This window comes from Osmia lignaria, chromosome 8 (assembly GCF_051020975.1).
Source record: "Osmia lignaria lignaria isolate PbOS001 chromosome 8, iyOsmLign1, whole genome shotgun sequence".
In the NCBI taxonomy this organism is placed as follows: domain Eukaryota; kingdom Metazoa; phylum Arthropoda; class Insecta; order Hymenoptera; family Megachilidae; genus Osmia; species Osmia lignaria.
The window spans coordinates 14,710,195-14,728,172 of NC_135039.1; the positions used below are offsets into that span (position 1 = coordinate 14,710,195).

A 17,978-nucleotide genomic window follows, 5' to 3' on the forward strand; every position below is an offset into this window, starting at 1 on the left:
TTATTTATTATAAGTTTATTATTGACCTAAATGTATTGCATTAAATTTCCTCAAAATAATCGTATAATTTATCCAAAAATCTGTAATAATTAAATTTCATTTTGTTTAACAATAAATACATTAAAAAATCCCAATGTAATCTGTGATTTACTGGAATACATACCTCGACCATCGTACATTTTTATTCACATGCGCAGAGAGTTAAATATGCGTTGTAAATAAACGATACACTATGGGATAGTTGAAGTATATAACAAAATGTAAAAAGGAAGACAATTTTTTAAACAATGGAAAGCGATCGACATGCAATCATTTATGTTGCAAATGAAGAAAAGGAATTAACTTATTCGATTGCTTATGGACAAACAATTGAAGATCTTAGTATCAAGGTATACAAAATAATTTGAAACCTATGTTTTTTTTACTTTACATTTAATTACTGTAGAATTAAATGTTTTTCTTGAATATTTGTTAAAACACTTTAATGAAATATGTTATTTATACAAACATATCTTAAGAATGTAATATAAAAATGGATAAGTTATTAATTGAGAATGTAAATAAAATTTGAATAACTTGTTTTTTTGTTTTTAATTTAATATAGGTTTGAGGAATCTAATTAAAACTTTGCTCACGTTTAAAGTCAATATTAATGTAATTACTATTTAATTCAAGTATAATATTATTTAACCTATATCTAGCTATATTTTGAACTAAAATTATGTATATTTATATTTGATTTTGACACTTAACATTAATGATAATAAATCTTTCAGATTTGTAAATCTCTAGGTATAGGACCAGTAGCAAGACATCTTTTTGCTGTTAGAAATCATTACACAAAACTATGGTATTCATTAGCCCATCGTTTAGAAGCGAAGGATAAAAATAAGTTTGATTTTAGACTAAGGTTTAAACCCTCAAGTTTATACAGATTAAAACAAATTGATGAAAATGCCTATGACTATTATTTTCAACAAGCCCGTGCTGATGTTATGGATAATAAAGTACCAGACATTGTTTATGAGAGACATAAACAAGAGCTAATTGGTCTTGGTGTTAGCGATATGTACAGGTTTGTACATAATATGTTAATTCAAGAGTTAATGATTGATCAACTGTTAGTGATTATCAATCATTATGTTTAATTATAATCCTATTTGTATTAAATATTCACTAATTTGTCTGCTTTCTTATAGAGTAATGTTAGAAAAGAAAGTACCGAGAGAAACAGTAGAATCAGAATACCGAAAATATATTCCAAAAGAATGTATAAAACGGCATGCATTTTTTATCAAAAAACCAATACATAATGCGCTTCGTAAAATATCTGGACACGATGCGAATTATGTTAAAGAACAATATTTGAAACAATTTCAATGCATGGCGCCGAATTATCCATACGAAGAATATGAAGCTTTAATGGACAGAGGTTTTCAAAACCCTCCAGCAAAAGTGTCTTTAAGAGTTAATGTAAATGAAGTGAAATATTATGAAGCAAATGCTACTTCATGGACTACATTGTGTGCAATTGAAGATTTATGTTTTGTTTCTATAAGGTTTAAATCATAATTTTAATAAGAAATGAGGAAATAATGTTCACATTAAAATCTTTAAAATACTTGCAGTTAGAGAAATTTAATTTATAATACATTTTTATTAAGTTTTAACAATTCATCATAGTTACTATAATTTTATTTATTTTTTTAGACAAGATAATACAGTGGAAATATCACGGAAGAATGGTATACCTTCATATTTAAAATTTTCAAAGAGTACATTTTTAATGTCCTTTGTTTCTGCATTAGATGGTTATTATCGTTTAGCGGTTAAATGGACATTTAATTTGTGCGGTGAGATTGTTACTCCTTCTTTAGAAAGACTATATAAATTAAAATGCCATGGTCCAGTTGGGTAAGATTCCATTTATTTTAAATAATGCAATTGCAATTGCACTAATAACTTATTGATTTTATAAATTAAAACAATTTTATAGAATCAGAATAAGCGTGATAATCATTAATAAATTGATTTGGATTTTATTACAGGCAAGATTTTTCATATGCAAAACTTCTAGAAAAACGTGCGAATAAACCAGGCTGTTACCTTCTCAGAGAATGTGGAACTGAGTACGATACATACTATCTAGATGGATATAACAAAGAAGGAAAGTTATTTTCTAAAAAAATAGAAGAGAAAACTTTATCAAATGAATTTACTATTGTTGGTAGTCCTAACAGATATAATTCATTGGCACAGTGTGTTGCATCCTTCCAAGATTCTGAAGGACAGTCATATCTTACAGAATGTCTACCACCTTCTGAGTATGGTAAATAAAGTAAACTTTTATTTGATTTTTACTGGTAAGAAATACGTAAAATTATATTAAAATTAAAGAATTAAGCCATTTCTTAATTATTTAGATAAATCACCATTATTACTGTGTGCCCCTGAAAGTGCAGTCAGTGAAGTTGCAGCAGATGAGGAAATTGTAGCTTCAGTTTTAGAGACTGGACCACGTTGTGTACCTCAAAACCAGCTTGAAATTTACAAACCTTTTCTAAAAATTACTAGAAATCATCATTATTCACCGACAGTTCTTCACCGAGCAATTTGGAGATTAACTAAAGGAAAAAAATTAGAAGTCGCTCTTAAAATTTTAAAACAAGAAGAAGAATCAAATTACACAAAAGAATTTTTGGAACTTGCTGGAAAGTGGTCTCAGTTGCGTTCTGGAACTCTTGTAAGGTAATTAACATGTTAATATATTAATTATAAATTTGTTATAATTATGTTCCAAGTTATATGTATATCTAAGGAAAAAATGAATTTTAAGAACTGAATTTAAAAATTATAGAAATCATATTGTCGGTACAATAATTTGATGTACTCTATCAGGTTATATGGTTTAACAGTAACACCATCCATTGGAATGCTTTTGGAATTGGTACGGCACGGTACTCTTGACGAATATTTACGTAGTTCTTCTTCTCAAACTGTTAAAACTGTAGATATGGTAGAAGCTACAGCTTGTCTAGCTACTGCTCTTTGGCACCTTGAAGAGAACGGTGTAGTTCATGGTAACATTAAATGCAATAAACTCCTCGTCCATGCCCATACTAATAATAGCTTTGTAGTCAAACTTGCCGATCCAGGATTATTTGTGTATAAGGAGACAGATATTCATTGGTTACCTCCAGAAACGTACACGAATCCAGAATTAGCTAGATATAGTTTCCAAGCAGATGTTTGGGCTGTGGGAACAACAATTTGGCAAATCTTTGCTAGGTAAAATTTAAGTTTATTTTTTTTATAATTTAAAATCAGTTTTTGCTTAATGCCTATAGCGAAAGAAAAAAATAGTAATTTTTCATAAATTTCTTACTTCTTTTACAATTTAATACTGTTCTATTTCAGAGGAGCCACTTTATTAGAACTTCAAAATGTAGTTGTAATGAAAAAATTTTATGAATCCGGAAAACGTTTGCCTATTCCAAGTGGCTGCCCTACAGAAGTTTACAGACTAATGCGTGAATGTTGGGGAGACGTAAATGGTTCTAGAAAACAACCACAGGCGATTATGAGAGATATAAACCAAATTCTGTATCAAGTATATAATTCACGCAGGAGTCATGCTTATGCAACAGCTTTTCCTAAGTTATTCAATTCTGAATTAAAGAAACATAGTCCAGATAATTCTGACATTAGTGATGACAACAAGTCAATAAATAGTGAATCGAGGGCTAGTAGTCTTCTTACGGATAATACAAGTCTTCCTTGGAATGACATGGACGACAGTAAGAGAACAATTTATTTATTATAATAAAATTGATTTTAATAATATTTTAAATGATCTTTGTCCTAATTATAGGCACGCAAAGTTTGATAAATATTAATGGTACAAGTGTAGGTAGTTTAGAAGATTTGTCTGCTTATTTAAGTTGGTCATCTAATACAAGAAGAGATTCAGAAGGCGGTTCGGTATCTCAGAATAATGTTCCTAATATGAATTGTATTGAACACTCTACTCAAACACTGCGAATAAGGCATGCTGGTGATTTAGACGAGGTAATTAAATGAAAATAAATGAAGAAAAATACAATATTGATACGAGTAGTGATAATAAAATTAGACTATTTAAAAATAGGTGATAAGAAGAAATGAACAAGGAGGTGAAGAAGACTCCGATTCTAGAAGAAGTAGTAATGATTCTTTAGGCCAAATGCGAGGCATTTATGAATTAGATATAGATTGTAATGTAATTCTACAAGGTAGAATTGGTCAGGGTTTTTATGGAGAAGTTTATAGAGGAACACTAGAAAGAGAAACTGGAAAAGATACGGAGCAACAACAGGTTGCTATAAAAAAATTAAAAACAAAAGCATTAGAAGCAGACATAAGGGATTTTGAAAGAGAAATCGCCATAATGAAGGTATTGATTTGACGTTGATTTTAATGTTTTAATAATAAAGATATAATGAATAATAATAATGAAAATTAATTAACATAATTACAGACTTTGAAACATCCAAACGTAGTAGAAATTCTAGGAGTAATATCAGAGCCTGAAGTTTGTTTAGTAATGGAGTATGTAAAACATGGTTCATTACAAAGTTATTTGTTAATTCACAAGCAAGAATTAACGCATAAAAGATTATTAGGTTTTGCATTGGATATTGCAACAGGAATGGAGTATTTGGGTAGCAAGAGTATTGTTCACAGAGATCTTGCTGCAAGAAATATTTTAGTCGCTGATGAAAATAAAGTGAAGATTAGTGACTTTGGGCTGGCTCAAGTTACTGGGAAGAATGATTATTATATTTTACAGACTGATCGCGGTCTTCCTATCAAATGGTATATATAATAAATATGATCAAATCGATTGTTATATGTATATAAATAATATATTTTCTACAGGTATGCCCCAGAAAGTATTAGAGATGGAAAATTTTCTACTCGATCAGATGTCTGGTCTTTTGGTGTAACAATGTATGAAACATTTGGTTATGGTGAAGAACCACGTTTACCTGGTCTTGATTCAAGTATAGAACGTCTTCAAAATGAGCAAGAAAAAGGAAGTACCGAATTATTAGCCGCGTTAGAAAGAGGCACTCGTCTTCCTTGCCCTTCTACCTGTCCCCAAGCAATTTATATAAAACTTATGTATCCATGTTGGCATCTACAAAGTCATCAGAGACCAGATTTTGCAACTCTTTGCAATGATATCAGAGATCTCCTTGCTCAGTACTGAGAAAGAAATATAAAAATTGCGTTACATGGCGTTCAAATCCTTTTCTACTTTAGAAATGTAAATTAAACAGAGATTTTAGCGGGTTATAATTGTACAGTTTTATTCAATTTTTATGAATTATTTTAATAATATAATTTTTAGAAATTTTTATTTGTGAACATTAGCTATTGCTAACAATTCGACTCTATAATTAAATTCATTTTAAATAATACTGGAAGTAATATTTTTCAAAAATAAAGAAACATGTATTTATGTTGCAGTATTGAATTGATAGCTTATAATGTATTTAATGATTGATGACTTCATCAATGATTTAAATAAAATATTTAAAAAATAAACGATAACTGTGGTATGTACTACGTAGATAAATGTTTAATAATAATGAATATTGTAAAGTTCACTACATTGATTCATTAATTACACTACAATTACGTTTACTTTCAAAATTTCACGATAAATGATGTACAAAGAAAGATAAGTATTGAAGCAGAAAACCTCTGATATGTTTTGTTATAAATTAATTTTTTTACGTGTATCTAGTCCATAAGTTTTATCAAATTTTTGTTTTGTGTTAGAAAATGCATGATAGTATGTATGCATTCATGTATGTGTATATATGTGCGTATTTACTATACTCTAAAGTGTGTGTGCACGTAATGTATAAAAGAGTATATCTTACGATTTTACTTCAATATGTTCATGTATGTAATTTTTCTCATAAATTGTAAATGTTTTATAAGGGGACATATTGTTTTTCAATTTGTTTCATAAACTCGATAACGTTTCTTTAATATTGTAAATATTTCATCGGTAAAACAGGCCAGGTTTGATCGAAAATTAAGCTGAACAGAAACTGATTTAAGCACCACCTGAATTATTCCATCAAACTAACGGCATGCTGTACTACGTTACCTTTCGCAAATACCTAAATGACACATGTATGCTATATGTATAAGTACTTAGTACATTTCAAACATGAGGAGAGATACATTCAATTTAGAATTTTTTTACTTTATTTCCAACATCATTAAATGTTTAATTGTATACAATTACGAATTAGAATTAGCATTTGGTCCACGACGGCGACCAAAGGTCTGAACGACGTTCACGAATCTTCGGTTATACTGAATCCTCCTCTTGGCTCGGCCAGTTTTCTTCTTGCTCTTTTCCTGCTTCTCCACCTGTGCAACGAAAAACAAATTAGTAAAAAAAAAAATATTAATAGTATAATATCTTAATTAATTACAAATTGTAGATCACTAACTTTTGGAGTTTGTGCCTTTACTTTACCAGCACGAGCTAAAGATCCATGCACCTTACCTAGGATATTAAAAAAGCATAATTAATATTATTCTTCATTTATTTATTTATACGTATTACCATGAAGACTCAAATGTAAAGTATGAAGGGATTCATACTTACCACCAGGAAGAGAAACTGTCAATTCCAAAACATTTGATGTAAGTTCTCCTATTACTGCATCATTTTGCAACAAAAAGCCAGAGCAGTATAGGTTGAACCCTGTATTTGCAGCAGCATTCAACTCCACAATTCTTTTCTGCAAAAGAGACACAATTTAATCATTAAGTACCTTATGCATCTACTAAATAGTAATTTAATTTCTAATAAATATTGTCAACGAATAACTGCGAATGATGATCAGTAAAAATGTATTTGATCACCAGCTCATTAATTCGTTATTTAATATTGCGTCGTTGCTCCTTCCAGAAGTACCAGATTTTAACCCTGGATTATCATTTCGACGCAATTGTATAAACTAAGGTAATATAATAGAATTGTTAACATACCTTTAATTCTCCAATAGTTTCATTCTCGTGCGAGTCGACAACAGTCGTGTGTTCTCCTCTGATTTGCAGCTGCATGTTTGCTCTCTAAAAATGTCGATTAGAAATTTTACTTGAAATAAATTTTGAACTTTACTGTTATATGAATTATACATATACTATACAAAAAAAAATAAAATTTAAATAAGACACTTGAAAAACATTTATTTTAGTTGTAAAAATACGGATCATAAAACTGTTCAACGAACGATGGGTGATTAACACATGGTCATATAAAAACATACCTAACTTTAAAATAACTACTTTTGTTATTAAAAAACCTTGATAATGTAAAATACTATTAATAAAATATTAAATCTATACAGATTAATTATATACTAATGCATTTATTAGCCGAAAATCACAAAACAAAGGAGCACGAACTTACTTGCAACGCAATAATGGCTAAAAGGACTCTTGACTTGAAGTTGTTAAAAATCGTAATCAGGAATCGATAATAAACGATTAATCGATTGTTATCAAATCATCGATAATGATTTATCAATTTTAATTATTGATTTTATCTTATTTTTATCGTATTTTCAATTAATTTCAAGGTTTATAAAATATTGCTCAATAGAAAAATCAAGGAAAAATTAAATATATGCAAACATCAAATATTATAATTTTTGTAACTTAATAATAAAAATTGTTGCTATTATTGTGCAAAAATAAAAAATAAAGAGTGGATATTATATATTAAAATTGTAAAATTATATAAATATGTTAACCAATCAAATTGTAACTGTGGTATCACTATACCACATGAAAAGATGACTTACTTTCCTTGGTTAAGGGAAATTGGAGGGGAAAAACACATCCAAATACTGAATATACGATCATATACTTACATACATGTACGCAACTACTCTACTTGGTTCTAAAATTTAATTGAAACCTAAAAACAAAACTTAATAAAATACGAATATAAATGCTTCTTTCTCAATAATAAAGTACAAGTTATAGATTCCATGGCATTTCCACTGAACGATCAGATTTATACAAAATCTTTTACACCTAGAGAGTATCAAGTAAGTTAAAAGATTTTGTATGAGAATGTTATTTATCACACGTTGAATTAAAAATAATTGTTCTTACAGGTAGAGCTATTCTATGCTGCTAGAAATAAGAATATCATTGTTTGCCTAGGAAAAACTTATGAACAAACTTTCATTGTTATTAAATTAATTCAAGAATTTGCTGCGAACAATAGAAGGTAGTTTGAAACTATTTCATTTTTTAATATTATTAACTTCATTAAATGTTTTGTATATAAATTTAGGTTACTAAGTGAAGGAGGAAAACGATCATTATATATATTAACAGATGAAGAAAAATGTACTATAAAATCAAGTTATATACAACAGTTAACAGATTTAAAAGTATTACTATGCAGTACTTGTTCATCCGGTGAATTTGAAGAAACATTTGAGACTTCTCATGTAAGAAATATAAATGTTTTTACAAATCTTTTGTTATATATCATAACAGTATTTTTCATTTATATAATTTTTTTTAGGTGTTGGTTTTAACATCAGAAACATGTACAGAATTATTAGCAGAGAAAAAGATCTTACCCCATCAGATAAATCTAGTCATAGTTGATGAGTGCCATAAATTTATAAATGATAAGAAATTAAAATTTATTTTACAAACTTTTCTATCTTGTTCCAATGTTCCTAGAATTATTGGATTAGCTGTACCATTATTTAATTTAACACAAGAAGCTGGGAGACTAGGATTAGAAATAGAAAAGGTAGAAGCTACATTTAAATGTGAAGTCGAAACAGCTAGTGATATATTATCTATATTAAGGTAAATAATACATTTTTATATCTTTTAAATACACAATAGTAATTGTATTCATTATGATAATAATTAAACAGGTATAGTCCTAAGGCTAAAGAATATGTAGTGGAATATTCCAATGGTGAGAAAGGAGAATTGCACAGTACTATTAGAAATTATATATTACATGCCATTGAATTTTTACGCGATCATCGTCATGACCCAACAGAAATTTATAACGAAGAGTTTTACGAGGATATTCAGAAAATACCTGATCCTACAGAAAAACCTTTTGAAATGATGCAAGACTTTTTGCACATATTAGAAACTCTTGGTCCATGGTGTGCAGACCGTGCCGCACTTGCTCTTTTAATCTTAACCGAAAAATTGAAAATAAAAACCCCATATGAAAGGCATTATTTATTATTAAACATGGTTGCGTCAGTTTTTATTAAAATAAGAGCACTGTGCGATAACGCATTCGAAGCTTTATCTGAAAAAGAGAGGGTATATAAATACACTACACCGAAAGTCCATAGATTACTACAAATTTTGAAAACGTATACACCGTATTACACCAAGGATAACAATAATTCTCATAATAAAATAAATGGCGAAAATAGTTCTCAAAGATTAACTGTAAATAATAGAGAAAATTCTATTAGGGATAAATTTAATCAAACTAAGAAAGCTAATGAAGAGAATCATAAGAAACCATTTAAATTTCAACGACATATGCGCGGAGCTACAGATCCGGATTTACTTTGCGGAGTAATTTTTGTAGATAAAGGATTTGTAGCAAAAGTTCTGTTTTATTTATTGAACGAAATATCTGCGCACGATGAAGATTTAGAATTTTTATCGCCTCTTTACACGATTGAAAGAAATACTGATGATGTTAGTTATTCAAAAGATTTAGAAATAGAGCACAAAAAGCAGGAAGAAGTTTTGAAAAAATTTAGAATACACGAATGTAATTTATTGATTTCAACTTCAATTTTAGAAGAAGGTTTGTTATCGACTGATTTTATTGTTAACAAAGTAATGAACTGTTTATAATATTTTATTTTTATTAGGTATAGATATTCCGAAATGTAACTTTGTAATGAGATACGATTTTCCAAAAACTTACCAATCCTATGTACAGTGTAAAAGTCGAGCTAGAGCAATAGATGCCTTACACGTATTATTAGTACCAAAAGAAACGTCAAAGGAGTGCATATGGCAATTAGCACAATATCATTATATAGAAAAGGTACTAAATCATACTATAAAATATTTTTTCAACTACTTTAATTATGAATTATAGTAAAATCTAATTGAAATGGATCTGATGCTTAATTAATGATTATAATGTCTACTCGATTTAATTTATTCATGACCTTCAGTGTGTACCAGTTTTAATATCAACCATTTAATGTGGTTCATTACCTGTGTCCATCCCAGTCGAAAATTTTAATGGAAGAGCATCAATCTATTTTGTAGACTTTGTTAATAAAATGTTCTAATAACGAACCATCTGAAGAAGAAGAAAATGTAGCAGACATGTACGCTGCTATGATACCACACTATAAACCACTCAGTGGAGATGATGCACCTAAAGTAACATTTAATTCTGCTATATCATTGGTAAACAGGTAATATAAAGATTTCAAAAATTTTCTATTAAAATTTATAGCATAATTTGTTACTATAAAATTTTTGTTGTACAGGTACTGTGCTAAATTACCTAGCGATACTTTTACAAGATTAACTCCAGAGTGGTCTATCGAACCGGTGATTGTAGACAATATGCCTATGTACATTTGTTCTTTGCGTTTACCTATAAATTCTCCAGTAAAGTATGCAGTATCGGTAAGTATTTCTTTTTCATATATCATTGTCTAGTGTTTTCGTGTTACATGTTCGTTTATAATTTTATTTCAGTCATATCCTATGCCTAATAGAGCTATGGCAAGACGAATGGCTGCTTTGCAGTTATGCATCGATTTACACAGAAAAAATGAAATAGATGATAATTTATTACCTATTGGAAAGGAGAATTTCAAAGCTAAACCAGAAGATGCCGAAGTACCTGCTTTACCAGATGAAATTAAAATAGACTTCTCTGAAGCTCGACCTGGAACAACTAAACGTAGACAATATTATTATAAAAAGGTTTGATCTATTAATAATGTAAAAGTAAGGTGGTAAAAACAAATCTTTCAAAAATAATTATTTTATAATTTTAGACAGCAAACGCATTAACAGACTGTAGACCAATAGTTGGAGTTCCTTCTTATCTGTATCATATTAACATGGTTCTAAGTTGTCCCTTACCTGAAGAGCAGAATACTAGAGGTCGTCGAATATATCCTCCTGAAGAATCAGCTATTGGTTTTGGAATAATAACACTGAAAGAAATCCCTAAAGTAATAAGTAAACCATGAAAAAAATACTTATACCAAATAACACGAATAATGCATTAAAGTAATGGATATTAATTTTTATTTCAGTTATGCCCATTTCCAATTTATACTAGATCTGGAGAAGTTCATGTAAAATTGAAACTCAGTAAAAACATTGTTATTTTGAATGAAACACAAATAGAGAAAATTGCGACTTTCCTTAATTATACTTTTACAAATGTACTGCGATTACAGCAATATTTAATGCTATTCGATCCTAATGCTTCTGAAAACTCATATATGATTGTACCTGTAAAATTAGGTAATTGTGAAAACTTGTAATAATATTATTATTTGAATTATGTATATTAATTTACATTTCCAACAGACACGGATTCTGATGTCACTGTGGACTGGGAGTTTTTAGAATGTATATATAATAATCGAACTACAGTGCCAACTAAGGTTCCCGAAGAGGAAAGAAAAGATTTTAAATTTGATGCATTAAAGTATCATGATGCAGTAATTATGCCTTGGTATAGGAATCAGGACCAACCTCAGGTATTTTCATAAAATTATCTTCAAGCACTCAAAGAACTGTTACAATCCTAAATGTAATTAATTTTTCATTTATTTTAGTATTTTTATGTTGCTGAAATTTGTACAAATTTAAATCCCAAGTCTTCTTTTCCTGGCCACGATTACAGTACTTTTGAAGAGTACTATTTTAAGAAATATGGAATACAAATACAAAATTTGGATCAACCTTTGTTAGATGTAGATCATACATCAGCTAGATTAAACTTTTTAACACCCAGGTAATATTATAAATTCTTGGAAATATCATAGTATCACTACTATCATGTATTTTAAAAAATTCTCTTATAGATATGTTAATCGGAAAGGCGTTGCTTTGCCCACAAGTAGCGAAGAAACGAAACGAGCAAAACGAGAAAATTTAGAACAAAAGCAAATTCTTGTTGCTGAATTATGTGCTATTCATCCTTTTCCAGCATCATTGTGGAGACAAGCAGTTTGTCTACCTTGTATTTTATATAGAATTAATGCCTTGTTACTTGCTAATCAAATACGATGTCAAGTTGCACAAATGATAAATTTAGGACAAGAAAATTTAGCTTCCGGTATGTACAAAGTAACAGGAATTATTTTTATGTCAGTATTAATATATAATATTAATTGTCTGTTCATAGATTTTGAATGGCCAGCATTAGATTTTGGATGGAGTTTAGCTGAAGTTTTAAAAAAATCCAAAGAATCTGAAAAAGCGAAAATGGCTAAAAATGATACTACTCAACTAAATTCAGCAATCAACACAATAGACAACAAATATCAAAATGAATCTGAGAAAAAAATAAATAATTTAAACAAGCTTGACATGGAAGATTTAATTGAAAAAGAATACGAATTTCAAATGGAAAATGATAATATGACAGAAAAAGAGCTAGAAATATCAAATGACGAAGACGAATTAGAAATTGGCACTTGGTCGAATGACATGGCGATGAATACTATTGATTGCGAAACAAATGACTTAAAGTCATTTCCTGTGACTGTTTTACCAAATAATTTTAACTGGAGTGATGTTCGATACGGTTCCCCTGCGTGTGAATCAGATTATGATGGATATGTATCGGATGATATCTATAGTGATGGATTTGTAGATAGTTCAGATGAGAGTGAAGATGAAAACAGAGGCTTACGCATTTCTTATATGGGAGAAAATGTTGCAGAGGCTGTAGAGGACGAGAAACAGATATCTAAACAAGAAATTAATAAAAAGATTTTGGATTTATTAGAGACTGAAAAAAATTTAGATACTTTATGGTCATATACAGACGAGCAGGAAGAATCTTTAATAGCAAAACACAGACAAACTCACTATGAATTTACTAAAATAAGGGAATGTGAAATAATGGAAAATGGATCTTTCATATCCTGTGATAAAGAGATTGTAATTAAAAGAAAGAATTCATTTAATTCACAGCTTGAAGACAATTCGTCAGATCATAAATACAAAGTTCATGTACAAAGTATTGTTAACCTGTTTACCACAGAAGTATTAGATAATTACAACACCTTGCAACTAATAAAACAGAAATCAAATAATTCCAAATTCACATATCACCCGAGTAATAACCTCTTTAGTTTTGATTTTCAACCAGAATTAGAAAATCATCCAGGACCAAGTCCCAGTTTAATCTTGCAAGCTTTAACGATGTCCAATGCAAATGACGGCATTAATTTAGAACGATTAGAAACTATTGGAGATTCTTTTTTAAAATATGCTATAACTACTTATTTGTATTGTACTTATGATAATATACACGAAGGGAAACTGAGTCATTTAAGATCCAAACAGGTATAAAAAATAATATATTACCTAGTTCTATTGCATATTTCTTTTTTTTAAATATAGTGAAATTGTTTTTAGGTGAGCAATTTGAATTTATACAGACTAGGAAGACAAAAAATGTTAGGCGAGAGTATGATAGCAACAAAATTTGAACCCCATGATAACTGGTTACCACCTTGTTACTATGTTCCAAAGGAACTTGAACAAGCACTAATTGAATCTGGTATACCTTCTACCTTATGGAACCAAGCCGACATTCCAACTTTGCAAGCTGTAAATCCAAACGAAATCACTCAGCTTGTTAGAGAAACAGAACAAAAATTGGGTATCATGAAAGATGAACTCGTTCGGAATGAAGCTATGCTTTCAAACAGTCTGGATAACTTGCGTTGTTTCATACCGTACAATTTGATTACTCAACATAGCATTCCTGATAAAAGTATCGCAGATTGTGTCGAGGCATTAATTGGAGCCTACTTGATTGCCTGTGGTCCTAGAGGTGCATTATTGTTTATGGCTTGGTTAGGGATTCATGTATTACCTGTGGAGGAAGTTGGCATTGTACAAGAAACTGAACCAGAAGAAAGAATTCCTGGTAGTACGCCATATGTAAAAGGAACGAATGAGAAGGGTGAAACAACGTGGGCACAGGTAAATAAATAATTACAAATAAATCTTACAGTCAAGTTTAATTTTAAATAACAAGGAACATTTATAATTATAGATTCGTTACGGAAAATTGGAAGAACCACAGAATCCCTTACTTCGATACATCCCTGATCCAGAACAAGAGTTGCAAATGATGCTCGATGGATATGAAGAATTAGAAAAAAGTATAGGATATAAATTTAACGATATTAGTTACTTGTTGCAAGCATTTACTCATGCATCATATCAACCTAATAAATTGACAGACTGTTATCAACGGTTAGAATTTCTTGGAGATGCAGTTTTAGGTAAGAAACTATATTAAATTGTTTTATTATATTGTGTATAAAATATAATCCGATAATTTGTTATTTTAGATTATTTAATAACAAGGCATTTATATGAAGATGCTCGACAACATTCTCCAGGTGCTTTGACAGATCTACGATCAGCTTTAGTTAATAATACTATATTCGCTTCTCTAGCAGTTAGATGTGGATTTCACAAATATTTTCGACATCTATCTCCGGGCTTAAGCGTTGTTATAAATCGTTTTGTTAGAATTCAGGAAGAAAACGGACATTCCATTAGTGAGGAGGTAAAAAGTTTATTTCAAACAATACAGAGTTTAGTGAATCCAAAGGAAATGCAAAATAAATAACATGTATTTGTCATAATGAAGTATTTAATCTTACAGACCGATAAAGCAATCATTCGCTTAAAATAAATTAGATAAACATTGGAAACTATCATTTGTGAGATTATATATTTAATTAGGGTGCAAAGAAATAATTAAAATCAGTATACAACCCCTTATTTTGCATTTCTTTTCAATCTATCCATGTATATATTTAATTTTGTATATTTTTCTTAGTATTATTTAATTGGAGAAGAAAAATGCGAAGAGGCAGAAGATGTAGAAGTACCAAAGGCATTGGGTGATGTTTTTGAATCACTAGCTGGTGCAATTTATTTAGACAGTGGAATGTCTTTGGATGCGGTATGGAGTGTATATTATGTCATCATGAAAAATGAAATTGGTAATTACTTTTTATTTAATTTCTGCAGTATCGAGCAAAGTATGCTGCTCCAGTGAAAATTCTGTAAAAAACAAAATGATATCTACATTTTATTGTTTCAGAACAATTCAGTACTAATGTTCCTAAATCTCCAATTCGTGAATTATTGGAATTAGAGCCCGAAACGGCTAAATTTGGCAAGCCAGAAAAATTGGCCGACGGACGTAGGGTTAGAGTTACAGTAGACGTTTTTGGCAAAGGATCCTTCAAAGGAATCGGAAGGAATTACAGAATCGCAAAATGTACTGCAGCGAAATGTGCTCTGAAGAAATTAAAACAAATGCAAAATTATCCGAGAGATAAAGTATGACAACGCATGCATTATTAAAATAGGATTAGAATATAAATTTATCAGCGTCTACACATTTCTAACATTAACAATTTTCATATTTTCAACTTAATATAGAAACATAGGCTTATAAAATTGTGTTGAACAAAACATTGTTGTTAATACAATTACTAGAGTACAATGAGTTGCATTGAACTTGTCGCAGTGAAGTTGGTCACGCATTCACTCACCGACGCGGCGTGAAGCGTTAGTGAATTTGTAGCCAACTTCACTGCGACAAGTTCAATGCAACTCAGTGGTAAGTACATATGTCATTAAACTGTAAATATCTAAAACAATAACGACACCATAAAAAGTACTTAAAAGTTAAAAAAACCATTTTAAATATTATATTGTAATGTATGTGATGTTCAGAGTTGAATGTGTTGCACACTTGAATTAGTATGGTTAAGCCAAGTTGAACAGAAAGTAATGAATGCATGTTAACACTTACAGGACCGCATCTCAGAATTGAAACACGAGAAATCTCGTGAGCGGTTGTTTAAGTGTTAATACAAACTACCAATAATTCTGTTGCTCAAAGTGGACTGTATAAAAGCTGGTGATGATTCCTGTTTGAAGGACTTCGGTATATACGATTCAAGACTCTTCCGTTCGATTTTAGTTTGAATGCTGGTAATATCTCAATCAAGAAAAGGAATCAAAGTATACATTAGCATTTATGATGGAGTGCTGACTGTGCTGTAAAGTAGATAAAGTCTGGGACAATACTAATGTACATTCGGGTGTAACATTGGCTTCTCTTAGTTCAGGGTAATTGTATTTGCCTCTGGTCTTAGGAGAATTGAACTTGGAACTTCCAGTCTTTGCACACAAAGATGGATAGTGGGACACTTCTTAATTAAGAAAAGCCTAAGGTGCAAATAACCATATGGCCTGATTTTTCTGAACCTGAGAGCAGCAAATTGCAATATACTTTAAAGAATAAATTAATTAATAAACCAATTATTAAATACACAGATTTTCGAAAGCTGTTTATTGTACTATGTATAAATGTTACTTTTTACTATGTATAAATTAATGTGATATTGCAATCCCGAAAATACTTTTCTGAATTTAAACTATTGTTTCCCACTTAAAAAATAAATAAATCTTTTTATAGTAGCTCTTAGCTTGATATCGCTTTCTAAAAGTTATCTTTAGAAAACGATATCAATTACCAGGTCACACCACGTGGAGGTGGCTACGTTTGTGACCCACCCTAAAATCATAAGAACGTGAAACCATTCAAAACAGACAACATAAAATAAAAATTTAAGCAATACAATCTTGAAATAGAAAATAAAATTAACATCCTAATATCAGAAACAATTGAGAAAATAATAATAATTTAACAATAAAATGCTGTAACGGAAAACATAATTATTAGAATTAGATATACAATAACGTGAAACCATTCAAAACAGACAACATAAAATAAAAATTTAAACAATACAATCTTGAAATAGAAAATAGAATTAACATCCTAATATCAGAAACAATTGAGAAAATAACAATTCAACAACAAAATGCTGAAATAGAAAATAGAATTAACATCATAATTTCTGTAACAATTAACAAAATAACAATTCAACAATAAAATGCTGAAATAGAAAATATAATTAACATCATAATTTCTGTAACAATTAACAAAATAACAATTCAACAATAAAATGCTGCAATAGAAAATATAATTAACATCATAATTTCAGTAATAATTAAAAAATAATTCAACAATAAAATGCTGAAATAGAAAATATAATTAACATCATAATTTCGATTACAATTGAAATGAAAAATGCCGACAACAGAAAATATAATTACCATTACAATCTCAGAGTATGTTTTAAATAAATAGAACAATTAAAATAAGAACATGAAATATAATTGATGTGCAAATTAATAAGAAAAGAATAATTTATTTCAATAAAGCAATAAACAAAAAAAATAGGGGAAATAAAATCGCGAGTTGACCATTCAACGAGCTGGGTATTGAATTCGTAAAATGTCGAGTTCAATATGTCCTGGACGGTATTATTTATACCGTTCAACGAAAAACACAAAAAATGAAAAAACAAATTAGCGAGCATAGTGACAGAATGACTGTCCATCCGAAGATGGAGAGCCATTAGTAGTTCCCCTCTTCTGGGCAAATTTTGCCGGGGCTCTTCAGCATATAGCCTCTTCTTTCTTCGGCAATAGCCTCACAAAAATCACTCGCGAAAATTTTACGTTTGCTCAGACATTTGTAAAAACGTAACACGTAAACGAGCAATGAT

At 29.7% G+C, this 17,978-nt stretch overlaps 3 protein-coding genes across 4 annotated transcripts; 2 read left to right on the forward strand and 1 right to left on the reverse strand.

The window, feature by feature from the left end:
- The first annotated feature begins 115 nt into the window (after positions 1-115).
- hop (tyrosine-protein kinase hopscotch) lies at positions 116-7,210 on the forward strand. Of its 2 annotated transcripts, XM_034329054.2 has the most exons (13): positions 116-389; positions 777-1,075; positions 1,200-1,559; positions 1,711-1,914; positions 2,049-2,329; positions 2,424-2,748; positions 2,899-3,080; positions 3,138-3,288; positions 3,418-3,797; positions 3,872-4,068; positions 4,148-4,432; positions 4,517-4,854; positions 4,918-7,210. In XM_034329054.2, the coding sequence occupies exons 1-13, from the start codon at positions 288-290 to the stop codon at positions 5,249-5,251; spliced, it is 3,438 nt and encodes a 1,145-aa protein (XP_034184945.2). In that variant the 5' UTR covers positions 116-287; the 3' UTR covers positions 5,252-7,210. The 2 variants fall into 2 exon arrangements, with proteins under 2 accessions (XP_034184945.2, XP_034184944.2); XM_034329053.2 differs by having other exon boundaries at positions 2,899-3,288.
- On the reverse strand, positions 6,238-7,137 carry RpS30 (ribosomal protein S30). Its single transcript, XM_034329056.2, has 4 exons — positions 7,060-7,137; positions 6,674-6,809; positions 6,516-6,571; positions 6,238-6,432 (listed from the first exon to the last, which is right to left on the reverse strand). Exons 1-4 carry the CDS (start codon positions 7,132-7,134, stop codon positions 6,301-6,303), a joined length of 399 nt encoding a protein of 132 aa, XP_034184947.1. The 5' UTR covers positions 7,135-7,137; the 3' UTR covers positions 6,238-6,300.
- A 560-nt stretch (positions 7,211-7,770) lies between the features above and the next one.
- Dcr-1 (Endoribonuclease Dcr-1) lies at positions 7,771-17,778 on the forward strand. Its single transcript, XM_034329006.2, has 21 exons — positions 7,771-8,126; positions 8,196-8,311; positions 8,378-8,537; positions 8,615-8,910; positions 8,982-9,892; positions 9,960-10,138; positions 10,369-10,520; positions 10,596-10,737; positions 10,810-11,040; positions 11,115-11,294; positions 11,379-11,592; positions 11,659-11,831; positions 11,910-12,088; positions 12,159-12,412; positions 12,482-13,650; positions 13,723-14,295; positions 14,369-14,600; positions 14,670-14,890; positions 15,167-15,332; positions 15,434-15,675; positions 16,156-17,778. Exons 1-21 carry the CDS (start codon positions 8,067-8,069, stop codon positions 16,210-16,212), a joined length of 5,907 nt encoding a protein of 1,968 aa, XP_034184897.2. The 5' UTR covers positions 7,771-8,066; the 3' UTR covers positions 16,213-17,778.
- The last annotated feature ends 200 nt before the right edge of the window (positions 17,779-17,978 follow it).

Bases quoted from the DNA above. Each gene is read 5' to 3' on its own strand.
- Dcr-1 (XM_034329006.2), top strand. From the start codon at position 8,067: ATGGCATTTCCACTGAACGATCAGATTTATACAAAATCTTTTACACCT. The intron at 8,538-8,614 runs GTAAGAAATATA...AATTTTTTTTAG, and splicing joins AAACATTTGAGACTTCTCAT to GTGTTGGTTTTAACATCAGA. The intron at 15,676-16,155 runs GTATGACAACGC...TAACACTTACAG, and splicing joins AAAATTATCCGAGAGATAAA to GACCGCATCTCAGAATTGAA.
- RpS30 (XM_034329056.2), bottom strand. From the start codon at position 7,134: ATGCAGCTGCAAATCAGAGGAGAACACACGACTGTTGTCGACTCGCAC. The intron at 6,810-7,059 runs GTATGTTAACAA...TCTCTTTTGCAG, and splicing joins AAACTATTGGAGAATTAAAG to AAAAGAATTGTGGAGTTGAA. The intron at 6,433-6,515 runs GTTAGTGATCTA...TTCGTTGCACAG, and splicing joins TAAAGGCACAAACTCCAAAA to GTGGAGAAGCAGGAAAAGAG.
- hop (XM_034329053.2), top strand. From the start codon at position 288: ATGGAAAGCGATCGACATGCAATCATTTATGTTGCAAATGAAGAAAAG. The intron at 390-776 runs GTATACAAAATA...TAAATCTTTCAG, and splicing joins TTGAAGATCTTAGTATCAAG to ATTTGTAAATCTCTAGGTAT. The intron at 1,915-2,048 runs GTAAGATTCCAT...ATTTTATTACAG, and splicing joins AAATGCCATGGTCCAGTTGG to GCAAGATTTTTCATATGCAA.